Source organism: Hemicordylus capensis, chromosome 1, assembly GCF_027244095.1.
Source record: "Hemicordylus capensis ecotype Gifberg chromosome 1, rHemCap1.1.pri, whole genome shotgun sequence".
NCBI lineage: Eukaryota > Metazoa > Chordata > Lepidosauria > Squamata > Cordylidae > Hemicordylus > Hemicordylus capensis.
Genome location: NC_069657.1, coordinates 330,118,458 through 330,134,679, shown reverse-complemented (window position 1 = coordinate 330,134,679; position 16,222 = coordinate 330,118,458). Strand labels below are relative to the sequence as shown.

At 40.7% G+C, this 16,222-nt stretch overlaps 1 protein-coding gene across 8 annotated transcripts in view; it reads left to right on the top strand.

Moving 5' to 3' along the window:
* PDSS2 (decaprenyl diphosphate synthase subunit 2) overlaps window positions 1-16,222 on the top strand; it is a 125,955-nt gene that overhangs the window by 79,325 nt on the left and 30,408 nt on the right. For all 8 annotated transcript variants that reach the window (XM_053289516.1, XM_053289435.1, XM_053289809.1 and 5 more), the window contains one exon: window positions 8,932-9,006. In XM_053289516.1, coding sequence (XP_053145491.1) covers window positions 8,932-9,006 — 75 coding nt within the window. The remainder of the gene's footprint in view (window positions 1-8,931; window positions 9,007-16,222) is intronic.

The following is a 16,222-nucleotide window of genomic DNA, read 5'->3' as shown; positions in this document are numbered from 1 at the left end:
TTCAGTTCTGATGTTAAGTAGCCCTTCCCTTCTGACACTACCTGATTTGAGTTTAACCTCACCTGGCCAACTACTTTGAACAACTTGAAATGCAAAAAAGTATCTAATATGATCACTTGCACTCCTCAGTATAGTCTTTTTAAAGTCAGTAGGTTTTAATATATGTATATGATTATGTAGAACTCTCCTCCCATAAAAGGACAATTTGTTTTCTGTGTGAAAACAGCAAGCTGGGTGAATTCTTTCAAATCCAGCTTACTATATGGTGTGTGAGTGAGTGCGAGCAGGCAAGAGAGAGGAATGTGTTGCTCTCTGACTGGAAATAAAAAAGCTACATCATATACACTAGTAATTTTCTCAGAATTCATTAGCGTATCTCTTGTGAAGTTTCTGAAACCTGTCGGAAACTAACGTATACAGATTTTATCTAGCACAGTGCTCTATGCTCCATGATTACTGGAAACTCTCCTTCCCAGCTGTGCTATCTGAAATCTTTTCACTGGAGGTGTAATGGTTTTACAAAAAGACCAAACCTGAGAGAGCAAGAATGTTAGTATGGCCATTTCCAGGTTTCTTTTGAAAGAAAATGTCCTTTGCAGTTCCTGACAGTCTTCCACAGTTCAGATTACTTTTGTATCCTCTTCAAGACCATCTACAGGTGTGATGTTTTCCATGTATTGGCCTTATTGTGTTTTAATGGTAGACAAAATGATTTTTCCCTGCAGTCCCTTCAAGATCTGGTTGTCTGAGAGCTTGATGTCCATAATGGTGATGCACAGGGATGTCTCTGGTAGTCTGTAAAATTGCTGTGTGTGGCAATATCTGTTAAGCTTCTCAAAGAATTAATTGTTGATCTTCAGCTATAAGAGGCTGCTACAAGTATGCTATCAAAGTATTCCCAAATGGATGAGCCTGATAAGATGTAGGTTGTTGATAAAACAAAAATGCCATATGTCAAACTTGTGTTAAAGTGAGATGCATAAATATAGGGAAACTAATGGCCTCACTTTAATTTTGTTAAGGGTTTATATTACATTTGTTAAATTGGTGATAGCACTATGGATTAGAAATCCATTTTAAAACAAAATTCCTTTCAGTTGATGTTGCTTTGAATATTGAAGTAGTTGCTTGAATATATTTCTTATCCATTCAGCACATAAACAGAAGCTAAATCTTCCCTGGAGAACATTCTCCCTTCTACTTAATGGGTTTTAATGGTGCTTTCTTATTCAGGAACAAAGTAATAAGTTTGTATGTGATTGTTGTCACTACGCAAATGCATGTGTGCCCAGTGAGCTAAAAACCTCCTTCAGTAGCAGCTAATAGGAAAGATTAAGATGTCTTTGATCATCCTCTGTGAAAAGTGACAGGGAGATTGGGAAGATATTTTCCTGCTTCATGGTGAAACAAGTCTTAAAATACCTTCTGGAGTCAGTTTTTAAGGAAGTGGGACTGTAATCAGACTGAAGCAGACAGAATATTTTTAGATGCCTATTCTGTTTGTGTGTGATCCAATCGTTATTACCAATGTTGATTTAATGAATCAATTTAATTTTACAACTAATCTCTAGTATTATTTAATGTATTCAGTGCTAAATGACAATTTCAATCACATTTATTGATGTAAGCCAAACCTGGACAGCTTATGACCCAACAAACTGAATCTGAATTCTGAAATAAGGCCTGCCAAGTTCTTGGCAATCTCACTAAAGAAAACCTCACTCTGCTTGCAGCAACAGCTATGGTCATCATACATAGCTTGTGGTCTGTTTTTTGTCTGCTTCTGCTAGGTCACAATAGCAAATCTTCAGTAGGCTCAAACACAGCATGCTTTATACACCTTAAAGATACTAACTTTGGCAACTTGGGGCTGATCATCTTTGATTTTAACTCTCAAAATTTGTGGACATTTGTTTTCAAAATGTAACCAATCTATAATGTCAAATTGACCTTAAAATGTCACCAGAGGTTTCCTGACATTGTTGTAGTACAGGAAGCACCAAAGGGGCCCCAGGGTTTGACCACTATCTGGATCCAAATTTGCAAGATCTTCTAAGCGAAACTCACAAATCCTTGAGGAATCGAGAATCCCAAAGAGATCTCATGGCAAATCAGTAAATCTCTGTAGTAAAGTCCAGGAGAAGAGAGTTCATAACCTGAGGGTGGTCACACACCCTCAGGTAAACGTGTTATGTATCTTTCCGTAAGATGAGCACTGAAACACTATTATTTTCCTTGCCAAAAAGAGGGAGTCTGCAGCATCCTCTTACTTTCTTGGAATTGTTGACTTTCTTCCTAGCTAGGTGAGTGATTCATTTGCAAGATTCATCCCTACCAATGTGTTAAATATTTGTGAACTTAAATGCTAGTTTTCTGTATGCAGAGAGAAGTATGCAAGAGAAAAGAGAACTATTATAAGATCAACACATGCAAGATTTAATTCATCCAAAGCAACTATAACAAGCTCTGAGTTCATGCCACAATGAGTGTCCCAGGCAGACTGGACTCTTTATGCCACATTAAACATGCACTGGAGAGAGGAGAGTTTTGACTACTCCTTAACAACTTTTTGTTCTCATAAATTGTGTTTTGTGAGTATTAAACAAGCTTGAGTATATCCTCTTCAGGTCTATCTATGCTATAGGCTTTTCACCTGTGAAGCTACTGGTGGAAAACTCTAGTGTAGATTTACTTTATTGACTTAGTGTAGAGCTTGTACAGCTGTGATAGAAAGTCATGGTGGGGGGAGGCTTTAGATGGATGAAACTTCCTGGAAGATCTCTAAATGTAACAGTATTTATTTCATCAGTTTAATGCTAATCTTATAATTCACTTAAATATGCTTACCGAATATCTGATACATTACTGCCTTGAGTTCCACTGTCAATATGGCAATGGTACATATCAGGTTCTCTGTTTCCAAGAAGGCTTAAAGAATTGTGCCAAATAGAAGATCACTGTGAAGTCTGCTGCCTGCTTTTACTTAAGATCCAACTAAAGTTGAGGTAGGCAAAAGTAAACAAGTTTAGAGATTCCAAGAAAAGCCAGTGTTGGTAAAATAATAAATTATATATAGGTAAAAACTAATTTCAGATACCATCTACTGTAAGTAAATTTGATCTGTCTAATCTTTAGATCTACAACCCCTTATGAAAATGTGGCGGGATTGGTTTTACTCCAACTTGAGCGTTGTGTTTTTCGAATTCTGACTGGTTCTGTGGACAGCTACCTTGGAGGGCCACACCATACACACAGTCCACAAACTGCCATCTCTGCACTAGAATTGGACTGCACATGCAGTTATTAACTAGTACTTACACACTTTTTGAATGTCTAGTCTCTATATACATTTAGCATTACAGCTACTCAAAGGAAACGACAGGCATTACTTCTTGGCAGAGCAACTGAGCAAGAAATAAAAAGTAATGTGTGTCAAAGTCTTAAGCTGTAGATCAAGAGCGGAAGGAAAATGCTTCCAAATAAATAATGACCCCAAATCATCTGCCAGCTGAAAGGGGTATGGATGGAGCACTGTAAACCAATCTACTACTTTGTTGTAAAGTGACTGATTTCTGATTCCACTTCCTACTAACATCCCACAGGCTGCTCTCTTCAAACAGTACATTGACTTTCTAGGGGGAAAGGCGATGTGTTACCTCTTTTCCAGCATAATTCTAATTTTTTGAATGGTCTCTGCTTCTAGAAAAAGAGTTAGCGGATTCATGGGAAAGTGCAGAGGGGCATCAGAGGTTATAACTGAAGAGAATCCAGGTCTCCAGAGCAAACAGTTCAATTGTTCTTCCAATGCAACATTTTATTTCTCCTTGTCTCCAATCCATCTCTTCACTCAGCACTCAGTGTGTGGAGTGGTGTATAACTTATATATTTTCCTTAGAACTATAATCATTGGGAAATGTCCCCAGGACACCTTTCTTCACTCTTCTGCTTGTGTCTTAGTGAGAGTTTCCCTTGTTATTTCAAACTCTTTTCATGATGTGATGAATGTCCTTTGCTTTCTATACTATGCTGACTTTCTCTGATTGTTTAAGGGGCACGAGTACTCCATTGTACTAGAATGTCTTTTCTCACCTGACCTGCTCATGCTCTTAAAAATGTGTCTTTCAAATACTTTGTATCCTTTAAAGAACGCTATTCATGATTTGGTTGTCCTCATTCATTTCTTAATGTAGCTTCCTTCCCCACTAGAAGGTAGGTAGGACTGTATCGGCATGGTGGTAGTGGTTGTAAAGAAGGCATTTAATTGGAATCACTCAGATGACCCCGACTGAGATGCAATACCAAATATGACTATTTACCCAGACTGAATCTCAGTGATCTTGGGAGAAAACCACATGGCTGTTAAAATATTGCTGAATATAGATAGTTTTAATTCAGTTTTAAGATTACTATCTTCATATTCCAAAGCCACATCCTACTAATGTTGCTTAGCTGGCTTTTCTTTTCTTTCTTTCTTTTTTTGGTATCTGTATAGACAGTTATTTTCAGATTGATTGATTAAGTGCCGTCAAGTCAGTGTCTACTCTTAGCAACCACATAGATAGATTCTCTCCAGGATGATCTGTCTTCGACTTGGCCTTTAAAGTCTCTCAGTGGTGCATTCATTGCTGTCATAATCTAGTCCATCCACTTTGCTGCTGGTCCTCTTCTTCTCTTTCCTGCAACTTTCCCCAGCATTATGGACTTCTCAAGGGAGCTGGATCTTCGCATAATGTGTCCAAAGTATGATCATTTGAGACTGGTCATTTGTGCCTCAAGTGAAAATTCTGGATTGATCTGTTCTATGATCCATTTGTCTGTTTTCCTGGCTGTCCATGGTATCCTCAAAAGTCCTCTCCAGTACCAAAGTTCAAAAGCGTCAATGCTTTTTCTATCTTGCTTCTTCAGGGTCCAGCTTTCACATCCGTAGAGTGTCACAGGGAAAGCCATTGTCCAAACGATTCTAATCTTTGTAGGTGTAGACACGTCACAACATCCAAATATCCTTTCCAAGGCCTTCATTGCAACCCTACCAAGTGCTAGTCTGCACTGTATTTCTTGACTGCTGGATCCTTTACTGTTTACGGTCAATCCTAAAGGATGAAGCTATCCACCACTTCAATGTCTTCATTGTCAATTCTGAGGCTGGTTGCTGTACCCATTGTCATTAGTTTAGTCTTCTTTACATTTAGTCGTAGTCCAGTTTTTTCACTGTGTTCCTTGACTTTCATTACTAGAACTTGCAGATCATCCACATTCTCAGCTATCAGAGTGGTGTCATAATTTCAGATAGGTGATGCAAAAGAAAGTGCTGTGAGTGATGGTGATGGAAGTATTCAGTCTATGTAGGGGTGGGGGGGAGGAAAAGTTGTGCTGTCGAGTCCGTGTAGACTCCTGGAGACTACAGAGCCATGTGGTTTTCTTGGTAGAATATAGGAGGGGTTTACCATTGCCTTCTCCCACGCAGTATGAGATCATGCCTTTCAGCACCTTCCTATATTGCTGCTGCCTGATATAGGAGTTTCCCATATTCTAGGAAACACACCAGCGGAGACTCAAACCAACCAACTCCTGCTCTCTAGGCCAGTTGATTCCCCGCTGTGCCATTCGGTGGCTTTTTTCAGTCTCTGTACCTGACTGAGAATTCTCAACCTCAAAAGCTTTGCCTGCTTCTATACCAGTGGCTTTTAATCCATGTTGTAGGAAAACCGGGGTTTTTTTCAGAAGCTTATCAGGAGCTTCTCAATGACAAGATTAGTAATATTGTGGACAAGCTTCTCTGAAAGATAACTCTGCTCAGCTCACCACTGCCAATCATGGTCTAAAACAGGAAGCTATAAGGAAATATTGGGTGTTATCTAGTCTGAGCTCTTGCTCTATATATGGTGATATTGAAGCCCATTACACCTGGACATTGTCCTGAACAAATTCTATCTCTCCTAAAATGCTTTCCAGAGTTCTCTGCACCATGCAGATTCCTCAGACGAAAGGCTAACGAGGAAGCGTTCCTTGGACAAAAAGTTTTGAAAATCACTGTTGTATACCAACAGACCAGAGTCTGATACAATATTATTTTTACACATTCTGCATAATCTATTTATCCAGGATGCTTAAAGGGCTGATTAAATGGCTTACCATGCTCTTGTATGGAGTGGCCAACCTGAGGCCCTTCAGCTGCTGAACTACAACTCCTATCATCCCTAGCCACAGTTTATTGTAATTTCTTGTGGCTGGGGATGATGGGAGTTGTAGTCCAACAAGAGCTGGGAAGTCTCATGTTGACCACCCTGCTCTAGGATAGAAGCATTTAATCCTTTAAAAGCTGCTTTGTGACTTTGGAGCATTTGGAGGGTGGGGAGAGAAGTATGTTAAACTAATTAGTAAAAGGGTGAGCCTGGAAGTCGCTGCTCCCTGGAAGTGCATACCTCCCTTGCCATGGGCTCACTAGGGTCAGATGTAAGTAGCATCAGCCAGAGTTTGGGGTCAGGCTGTGGATCAGTGTCCTAAACTGGCGAATGAAGGGCCCCATAGTTCCCTTTGAGAAGGACTAGCATCAACCTCATGTAATGCTGAACGGAATGTGGGAGGGAGACGTGCGCAAGAGACAAGGAGGGGAATGTATCATATGACCCCTGGTCTACTCCTGATTTCTAAATCCTGGTTAAATGTTATGTTTGGATATCATGTGGCCTTAGGCAAGCCACTGGGGTAAGGGGGAATAAAACACTTGCACTGCCATTGTATGGATAACCAAGAATGCACACAAAACACACTGAACTCTCTAAAATGATTTGAAAATACCTAGTGTTGTTACAAGGAAACTGCCTTTGGCAAGGGAAAATAAGAGGCTTTTAGGATAGCAATAAATAGTTCTACTGTTTAGTATCTTGCCTCTGAATTTCTTATAGTGCTGGCTTCTGCTTTTTGTGTGGACCTGTTTATGGAAAAGACATGATAAAGTTGCAGTACAGAAATATAGATTCGTCTAAACGTTTATTATCCTAAAATAAGTAAAACTGCCATTTCCTTGTATGTGTGCTGATTTTTAAAAAAAGGATCTTTCACTCAGTCATGTTCTGTCTAGGGTTTCAGAGATGGGGGGGGGGAGTGCTGGCTATCCACAGCTAGATGCATTGTTAAAGCTCATACTATCACTTTGACATTTAGAGGTAGGACTCGGTGTCTTTGTAAATTCTTCTTCTTCGTATTACCACTATGTCTCTGGGCTCCAACCGTTTCACAAACCATAATATTTTTTAGTGAGTGATTGATCTGTATTATGTGTCCCAGCCATCAGAGGAATCTTGAGATGTTGCTTGTATAAACCGTAATACAATCTGACACTGAGAGTTTGGTTACAGGCTTTCATAGACCTATTGGCGATACACAATCCTCCTGGATTTGGGCATAGGGCTTATCTGATACCTTCCCCCCCAAAAGCCCCTCATTTTCTCTGTTCCCCACTTAAATAACTCAACACATCTGGGTTAACACTGTAGGATCATTGTGCTTTCAGTTCCCCTGCAGCTCATATTGCTACAATATTTCCTTAAGTATCTGATTACTAAAACGGCAAGACAATTTTTCCCTCCCAAAATAAGGCTGTTTTTAAGTAGGCCTCAGGAATTAATTCCTAAGCATAATAAAAACAAGTGTTCCTTTTTCACCAGTGCCATTTGTCAAGGTAGGTGTGTGTGTGTGTCCATGCATACACAAAGAGGTTAAAGGTAGTAAGGTTGGGGAAGGTCTTATAAATAAAAACAATACATGATTACAAATAATGTTAAGAGGTGTATACATGTTGCTTTTTTGGATTTTATCACTGGAATACTGTGTTTAGTTACAGGAATGATAAAAACTGAAACACAATCCTTTAATTCAATAACAAGGGGGATAAATTTTAGGAAGGAGAGAGTGGAAATTGGATACAGTACCATATATTTAGGAAATTCATCACTGAGAAAGTAAATATGTGAGGAAGCAGGAGGGATAGCCTTAAGGTGTGCCTGCTTGATACAGCTGTAATGAATATACTGCAGTATATCCTGGTATATTGTTCCAACTAAAGAAGTTCATGCATAGAGCTCTGACTGCTTACAATAGTTCCAGTGAGGCCATAGCTTGTTTCTTACCTTTTGGACCAGAGCTTTTTAATGTGTACATTTGAGAACCCTAGGGATAATTTCTTGCTAAATATTATTCGAACAGTCCCATGTTGTTGAAAGTTTCATTGCGTGTAATACTGTTGACCCTCAGGGCAGGCATCTTTCTAGAGTTTTTTTCAAATGTATTCCAGTGAATCTGAAAGATTAACAGCGTATGGATGCTGACTTTTTCTGCATTTCTGCATTTTCTGCATCTTTCATGCAAAAATTCACATGTTTGAATTTTTTCACCATTTCCAGAGAGGAACCGAAGCATGTTTCAAAGTGGGGACTCTCATATTTAAACAGGGGGAGAACAATAGTCCCTCTCCTGCCCAAGCACAGCATCTTTCCAATGGCTCTTGCAAGGCCCTACCTGCTTTTTACACTGTGAGCCTTTTGGGGGGACAGGGAACCATTTTATTACTTGTTCTGTGTAAACCACTTGAGAACCTTTTTGTTGAACAGTGGAATATAAATATTCCTAATAATACTATTGTAACGTGCATATAGCTGTGCATATATGTACATTAAAGAAATGTATTACATGGTTTTTGTTATATTTTATTACATTTTTCTACTACCCTGCCTAAAAGTTCTGGGTGGTTTATAATAACTTGAAGCTTTGGTAAGAAGAACAAATGCCACATTTGATTCTCTAGTGTTTGGGTTCTTCATTAGATTGAAAGGTGTCCTTTTCAAATGCTTGTGTGTGCTTTCAGTTCAGAATGTTCTAGCCCATCTCTAACTTGTCATTCCATTTTTTAAAAATAAACATTTCTTTTTCCAGGTGGTAGAGATCATGTCAAGTGCTATTGGAGAATTAGTACAAGGGATATATTATGAAAATTCAAACTTAGCAAAGGTAAGTTCTTGGAATTGCAAAACTTAACTTAGAATATATGCTTAATTCATTCTCCTTTCTGCCTTAATAATAAGAAGGTGGATCTGACAGAACACAATGGTAAATGGACTAGTAGAAGTTCCACTTAATGATGCAGTTACTGGGCTATACCAGTTCAGATAGCAGGTATGGAAAATCCAGTGTTTGAATGCTCTGCCATTTTCTAGGCAAAGTATGTTGGGGGAAGAGCTAGTTTTGTATGTATAACGAGTATTTTTTGTGGAGAAGAATTCAGACATTCAATTTCCCCAGCTATAGTCTCAAATGGCACAACTTGACATCAGCTTGACCTCAAGTGTGGGTGTCCTCAGAGAGATGGCATGCCAGGTCCCCACCAACGTAGTTGCTACCCTGCTGGCCACTGCCACTGCCCTTCCTCTGCTGCTATGACAAGTTCTTTGTCCCACCCCCACATCCAGCTTAAGTTAAAAATACCTGCTGCTTCTGCCTTGGCATGGTGGCATAGTTTGAGATGCTTGTGTGTTGTTGCTGCTACTGCCAGATGAAGGAGGAATCATACTGTCCTTTTGCCTCAGGCAGCAATATATCTTGAACCATCCCTGGTGAAAGTTTCATTAAACGGGTTTCAGAAATGTGGTCATATTCTGCTGTCCATGCAGAAAAAAGGGTTGGGGGAGGTGATAGGGGAATGCTTCTAAGAATGAACTCAAGGAGTAATGGAGAGATGAGTCTATGGCTCAATCCTCTTTATATTCCCTTTGGCAAATCTGAAGAAAGGGACCTCTTTCTGGAAATTTGGAAATTTAAGATTGGAGGGCTTCTAGTCATAGGAACATAGGAAGCTGCCATATACTGAGGCAGTCCATAAGTCTATCTAGCTCAATATTGTCTACACAGACTGGCAGTGGCTTCTCCAAAGTTGGAGGCAGGAATCTTTCTCAGGCCTATCTTGGAGATGCCAGGGAGGGAACTTGGAGTCTTCTGCGCTTCCAAGAGCAGCTCCGTCCCCTAAGGGGAATATCTGATGGTGCTCACACTTCTAGTCCAAACCCTTTTACAGTGCAGGAAACTGCTATAGCATCCCTGATAGATGGCTGTTTGAAAACCACCACTGCACAAGGCAGACTATGTCATTCCCAAAGAGGTCTTAGAGTTCCGAAATTCATCCTAACACTCAGCCTGAATCTGCTTCCTTACCATTTCAACCCAGTGGTTCTAGCCTCAGGAACAACAGAGGACAAGTCCACTCCTCCTTCTGTGTGTGGCAGCCCTTCAGATTTTTGAAGATGTTTAATCATATCCCCTCCTTCATCTTCCCTTCTTCAGGCTAAACATACCCAACTTGTTCTGAAATCATTCCAGTTTATCAATGTCCTTCCTAAAATATGGTGTGCAAAGCTGGGCAAAGTATTCTGAGTGAGGTCTGACCAGCACAGAATAGAATGGAACTATTACTACCTGTGATCTGGAAATTGAACCTCTGTTAATGCAGCCTAAGACTGCATTAACCTTTGTGAGGTTTTTTGTTGTTGGTTTTGTTGTTGTTGTTTTTTGCAGCCACATCACACTGCTGGCTCATGTTCAATTTGTGGCCCACCAGGACTCCTAGGTCACTTTCTTATGAATTATTCGCAAGTTGCGCATTTGATTTTTCCTATCCAAATGCCACTAGCTTGGATGGCTTTAAAGGAGGCTTAGATAAATTCATGGAGAATGGGTCTATCAGTTGCTACTAGTCGGGTGGCTTATCGGTCACTTCCAGCCTCAGAGGCAAGATACCTCTACATTCCAGTTGCATGGGAGCAACAGCAAGAGAGAAATCCTGCCCTCACCTTTTGCCTGTGGGCTTCTCAGAGGCATCTGGTGGGCCACTGTGTGAAATATTATACTGAACTAGATAAGCCTTAGGCTTGATCCAGCAGGGCTGTTCTTGTGTTCTAGCTGTGAATCCACCTAACCATGGTATCATCTAGATCACATCTTTCCTACTTGTCAACAAGGATATTGTTGGAGACGTTGTCAAATGCTTTGCTGAAATACTTAACAGGAAGACCATCCTACTTAATGCAATGGGACTTATTTATGAGCACACGTAGCTAGGAATTGCACTAGGAAATATTTCGTTCTTCATGATACCAGGTGAAGGCCTTTCAGACAAAACTATAATTTCCTTATGTGTTTCTGTGGCTGACAGGAAATTTAGAAAACATTGCATGGTAGGAAACTGAAACAAAAGGAGGGAAGGCAGCTTTGAACTGGATTCCTTAACAGCATTGTTATAAGGGAAGATTATGTTATCTTTCCTTCCTACCACACTCTCCATATCACTTTCCTCCTTAAGGTATTTTATGCCATGGAAGAACAAATCCTTCTTTTCATTTAAACAAATTGTTTTCTCTGTAATTTCAACAAAATAAAAGGTATTGAGGTGCTCCAGGGTATGTTTTATAGGCCCATTTTCTCTAACCCTTTTTTATCACAAACATCAAAGGCATGTATTAATAGACCAATAGAATATGTCCTGTCATGCTCAACAAGCAGTCAGACATCTTCTAAGTGAGACATCAATCACATACAAGATGCTTGCAGGGTAACTATGGTGTTGCTGTTGAAGACTCATAATTTTATTGGCTTCTTTCCTACACAGATGGGAAAATAAAGATTGTTGAATCATCTCACTTATAGCTGAAATAGTGAGTGATCCAAATTGCAATTCTTTTCTGCAAAAACTTTGCAATGTCAGACTGTGTATGGTTCTGACTTCAATTTCACTGCAAGTTGTATCACCAAGTGACCTGTGTGACAGTGTGTAACAAATTGCAGTATATCAGAACTATGTAGTTAAATTGTATTGGAAGCAACAAATACAGAAGCATTTTTATTTAAGAGTAATGTTAGCAGTTTATGCATCTCATTTTGAAGTACTCCGATAATCATTTTGTCCCATTTTCTCTCTGGCCCTTAAAAAACCATAGAAATTCCAATCCTTGTGGTTCTCTGGGATAAATAAAGCAAGTTGAGCTGGAATTAAGATGACACATGGAATGCATAGTATTTAAAGTCCTGTAGCTAAGTTAAGCCTAAGATAACTATGAATACTGTACTTATTGTGAATTATGAGGCCCTGTTTAGACAAAACAGGAACAAAGTTTAGTGATGGGTTTTAGTTAGGAAGTTACCTGGATTCATTTTGATCAAGTTTAACAATAGTCACACAGTGCTGAACCAGGTAACGGGCCTAGAGGAATTTGCAGAGAAAAAGAGGAGAGGATAAGTGCACTGTTTTCTTCCCATCTTGAGCTCCCTCCCTGCATAAAACCTGGTTCCGGTTAGCTTCATAAACCTGGTTCTGGGGTTTAGTCCAGACCTTGGTGGCTGTCTTAAACACAATTTTTAAATTGTGTTTTGCAAGCTTTCTCTGTTTCCCATTGTACTTGCTGAAACCCTGTTTAACCCTTCTTAAATCGGTGAGGATTTGAGATTGATAGGGTGAGTTTTGTGTATGTATAGATTATCTAGTAAAATTTGCAGTACGGTGTGTGGCTTGATACCATTTGAGAAATGCTCTGTCATTTCATTGACAAGGCATAATATTTTGAAAGGCAACATATTTATGCAAACTCAGAAGAAAGTGATCTTTGCACTTCAATTATATACACATTAGAAGTAATTTCCACTACAATAATAAAATTTGCTTCCAGAAATGTTTAGGATATGTATATTATTGTGTAAGAGGCCCTTGCAGTGGGTGGATAGTTTCTGCACAGGCCAGTTAATCACTGCGCTCACATACATACACACACAGGCCAGTTAATCACTCCCAATTGGTGAGGGCTGTAATTCAGTGGTAGCACATTCAGTGGTAGAGGTACACTGACTGTGTCATTCTTTGCATGCAGAAGATCCAGGGTCAATCCCTGGCATCTCTAGGTAGGAGTGGGAAAGATTCCTGCCGTGAACAATATGATATATACTGCCCAGAGACGAAAGTTTGGGGCGGTATACAAATTTGATAGATAGATAGATAGATAGATAGATAGATAGATGTCTGACTTGGTATAAAGCAGCTTCTTATGTTTTCTTGCACTTGCAAACACAAGTACAAGGACTTTACAATGGCACAGTCCCACTGCATGTGTATATGTGAAAATAAATCAACTGCACGGGTCTTCCCATTCAGTCCTCACTCCTCTAAAAGAGAGTGATGGACTGTGATCTCATGGCCGCTTAATTCAACACAGGTATAAGACTGCAAGATCAAGCAGCTCCCATGTGTCATGGATGTGTGTTTGTGTTGTGTGCACTTACATGTCTCCATCAGAGGGAGAGAGAGAGAGAGAGAAAGAGCACCCAGACAGCACGATAGACGAAGCGCTGAATGGGAGCAGATGAGGGCCCATGCCTTGCATTCCTAGCTGACGAGTGGTTCGTTCACTGGCTGAATGCAGGAGGGGGGAGGTGCACAATGACAGCTTCCAGACCCCAGCAGCCCATGGACATTTTCCCCTCCTCTTGTCTAATGTATAGCCGCTCCCCGCCCCCTTTGCTTCATCAGCGGCAATACCAGGCAAGCAGGGGATGGAGATGCGGGCCCAGCCCAAGAAGCAGGCACTTTACCACCATTTTTGTCTCCCGATACATGCTGCGAGTGGACCAATCAGTGCATAGGAGCACCTACATAAGCAGCCGGCTCCGTTTCGTTCTCTCTCAGTTCTGCGGGCAAGCACCCTTCCGCCCATGCCTTGACTATTGAGTCAAGAGGATATACTGGTCACCTTTGGGGGCCAAGTAAGAATTTTTTGGGTCTCAGCTGATTGGCTGTGGTTGAAGCCCCTTTTCGCCTACTTCTTACAGACTTTGTTAAGATTTTCACTGGGTTATTTGGTCACTTTGCAGTTGAGTGTGGGTCAGGGTAGGTTATTTGCAAGGGTGTTGGGCTGGAGGGCTGGAGGTTATAATGAGTGGAAATATGGAAGGTTTGGTGATCTCACAACTCTCGGGCTGGATCTGCTCTTATTCGGATGCATGCCAGTGAACGCTGCTCAGTGCTAGTGGTGTGCATGGTTCGGTTCAGGGCCATTGGGAAAGCCGCCGGACCGGTCTGGAATTCCGGTGGTCCAGCAGTTCGGAAGGGTGGGGGGTGTCTCTTTAAGGGGGGGTAGTACTTACCCCCCCCGCCGCTCTTCCCCCTCCGGCGCTGGTGCTGTGTCTATGCTCCGCCAGCTCTTCTTCGTTTAAGGCATAGACGGACAACGACGGGGGCAGGGGAGGCAGGGAGGAACTCTGCCGCCCCAAGAAGATTTTTTAAAGCACCAGCTTTAAAGAAGAGGGGGAAGAGCGGCGGGGTGTGTGTGTAAGTACTACCACCACCACCCTTAAAGAGACACTCCCCCAAGTGCTGGACCACGCTTCTACCGAACCATGCACACCACTAGTCAGTGCCTCATGATCTGGGTTGAGGTGGGCTGGCATGAGCCCCTTGTCGGGGGTAACCTCATGGTTGAGATAAGGTTCTTCGAACTGGTTCCGAGCCAAATTAAATCCCGGTCCTTCACCCCCTTTTGGGCATACCTCCTATGAGATTGACCCACATAGGGGATACCCACACTTTAGTTCATTTCATTACCTCGTTGCATGTTTGTAATTATTTAAAAGTGGCCCTAGTTTCTTCCAACTACATGTGTCCTATCATTATTTGGGTCTGTGTTCGCAAACCACACCCCTGCTCAGGTTCACTCTCTGACATCTCCAATTCTTTTAGCTGGGAAAGAGTCCTGTCTGAAACTTGGTGCTGCCAGTCAGCACAGACAATACTGAGCTAGTTGACCAATGGTCTGACTCAGTATAAGGCAGCTTCCTATGTTCTTTTAGTGGCTGGGGATACACTGGAACATTTTGTTGAAAGTCATCACTTTTTACTACTGTACTAGTCATATGAAAAATTGAGGTCATTCATACAATCAAAAACTATGTTTTACCCGGGTTTGAGAGCTGTGTGCTCCCAACCTTTGGTTGTGTGGAAGCAAGGTAGAAGAAAAACCTGGGTAGCTTTTCCTCTTACTTTACTTCCACACAATCACTTCTACCCGTGGTTTTCCTCTTACCTTGCTTCCACACAACCAAAAATTGGGAGTACACACAGTTTCCAAACCCAGGTAAAGCACAGTTTTTGATTGTGTGAATGACCTCATTGTATCTTGCTGACTGGTTATGCCAACAAATAAATACTTAGAGTGGAATGCGCCTACTATTATGCCTGTGCCTCATAACAAACCAGATAAACACTGACATTCTAGGCTACTTAAAGAGTGTCAGTACCCAAAATCAAATTATTTAGAATAAATCTGGCATTGTGTGCACGTGTGTATTTCACCAGGTGGTGCTTATGCAGGAGCCCCATTGAAATGAGTTACCAGAATCAAGCAGTATTTGTTAGATTCGCACCCATTGCTTGAATTCTTAGACTACTTTGGAAGCTACACTACTGTTAATGCCACCGAGAGACATTTATATTAAGCATGCTGAGCTTGTTCAGGTGGCCCAAATAAGTCATTACAAAGATGCCAGTGTAAAAATTTAAAATAAATTTGTATTCTCCTGAAAACTAATGAGCTCCCTTCAGTCGACCCCTGTCAGGTTTCTTTGTAGATTTTTGCTAATCTTATGCTACATATCTGAATTAATTATGGCTAGGATTTAGTGAAACTTAAGCAGAATAATATTAAATCACTTTGAAAAAACCTGGCTTTCTTGTTAATGGTCCATCAAGCTTTTAGCATTCATGCATTGTTGTTAATTTGAGTGACTTTGGCCAGAATGCAGTCACCAGTTCCTCAACATTTTATCTTCAGAACTTATTTTAAAATGGAATGATAGCCAAATAGTCTAACTTCTAATTTAAGTGCTGTGTTTGGTCATTTCTTGAAATCCAGGATATTTGCAGCACAAATTTTATATTTAGTAAACACAATTATCAAATGAGGCATGTCTAAAGTTTTAGTCTTGATTTTGTCATCACATACTGTATATAAGCAGTAAACATGTGGTTTCTCTTCTCTCTCCTTCCTCTCCTCTGACTTCCCTCTTCTCTATGCAACTAAATGGTATGCAATGGATTTTGATACAATGTTCAGCAACTTGGCTTTGCAGAATTGTACTACTTTCCCCATCAGTCTCATATTATCTCCTACCTTGCAACACTGCACTCCTTGGCAAT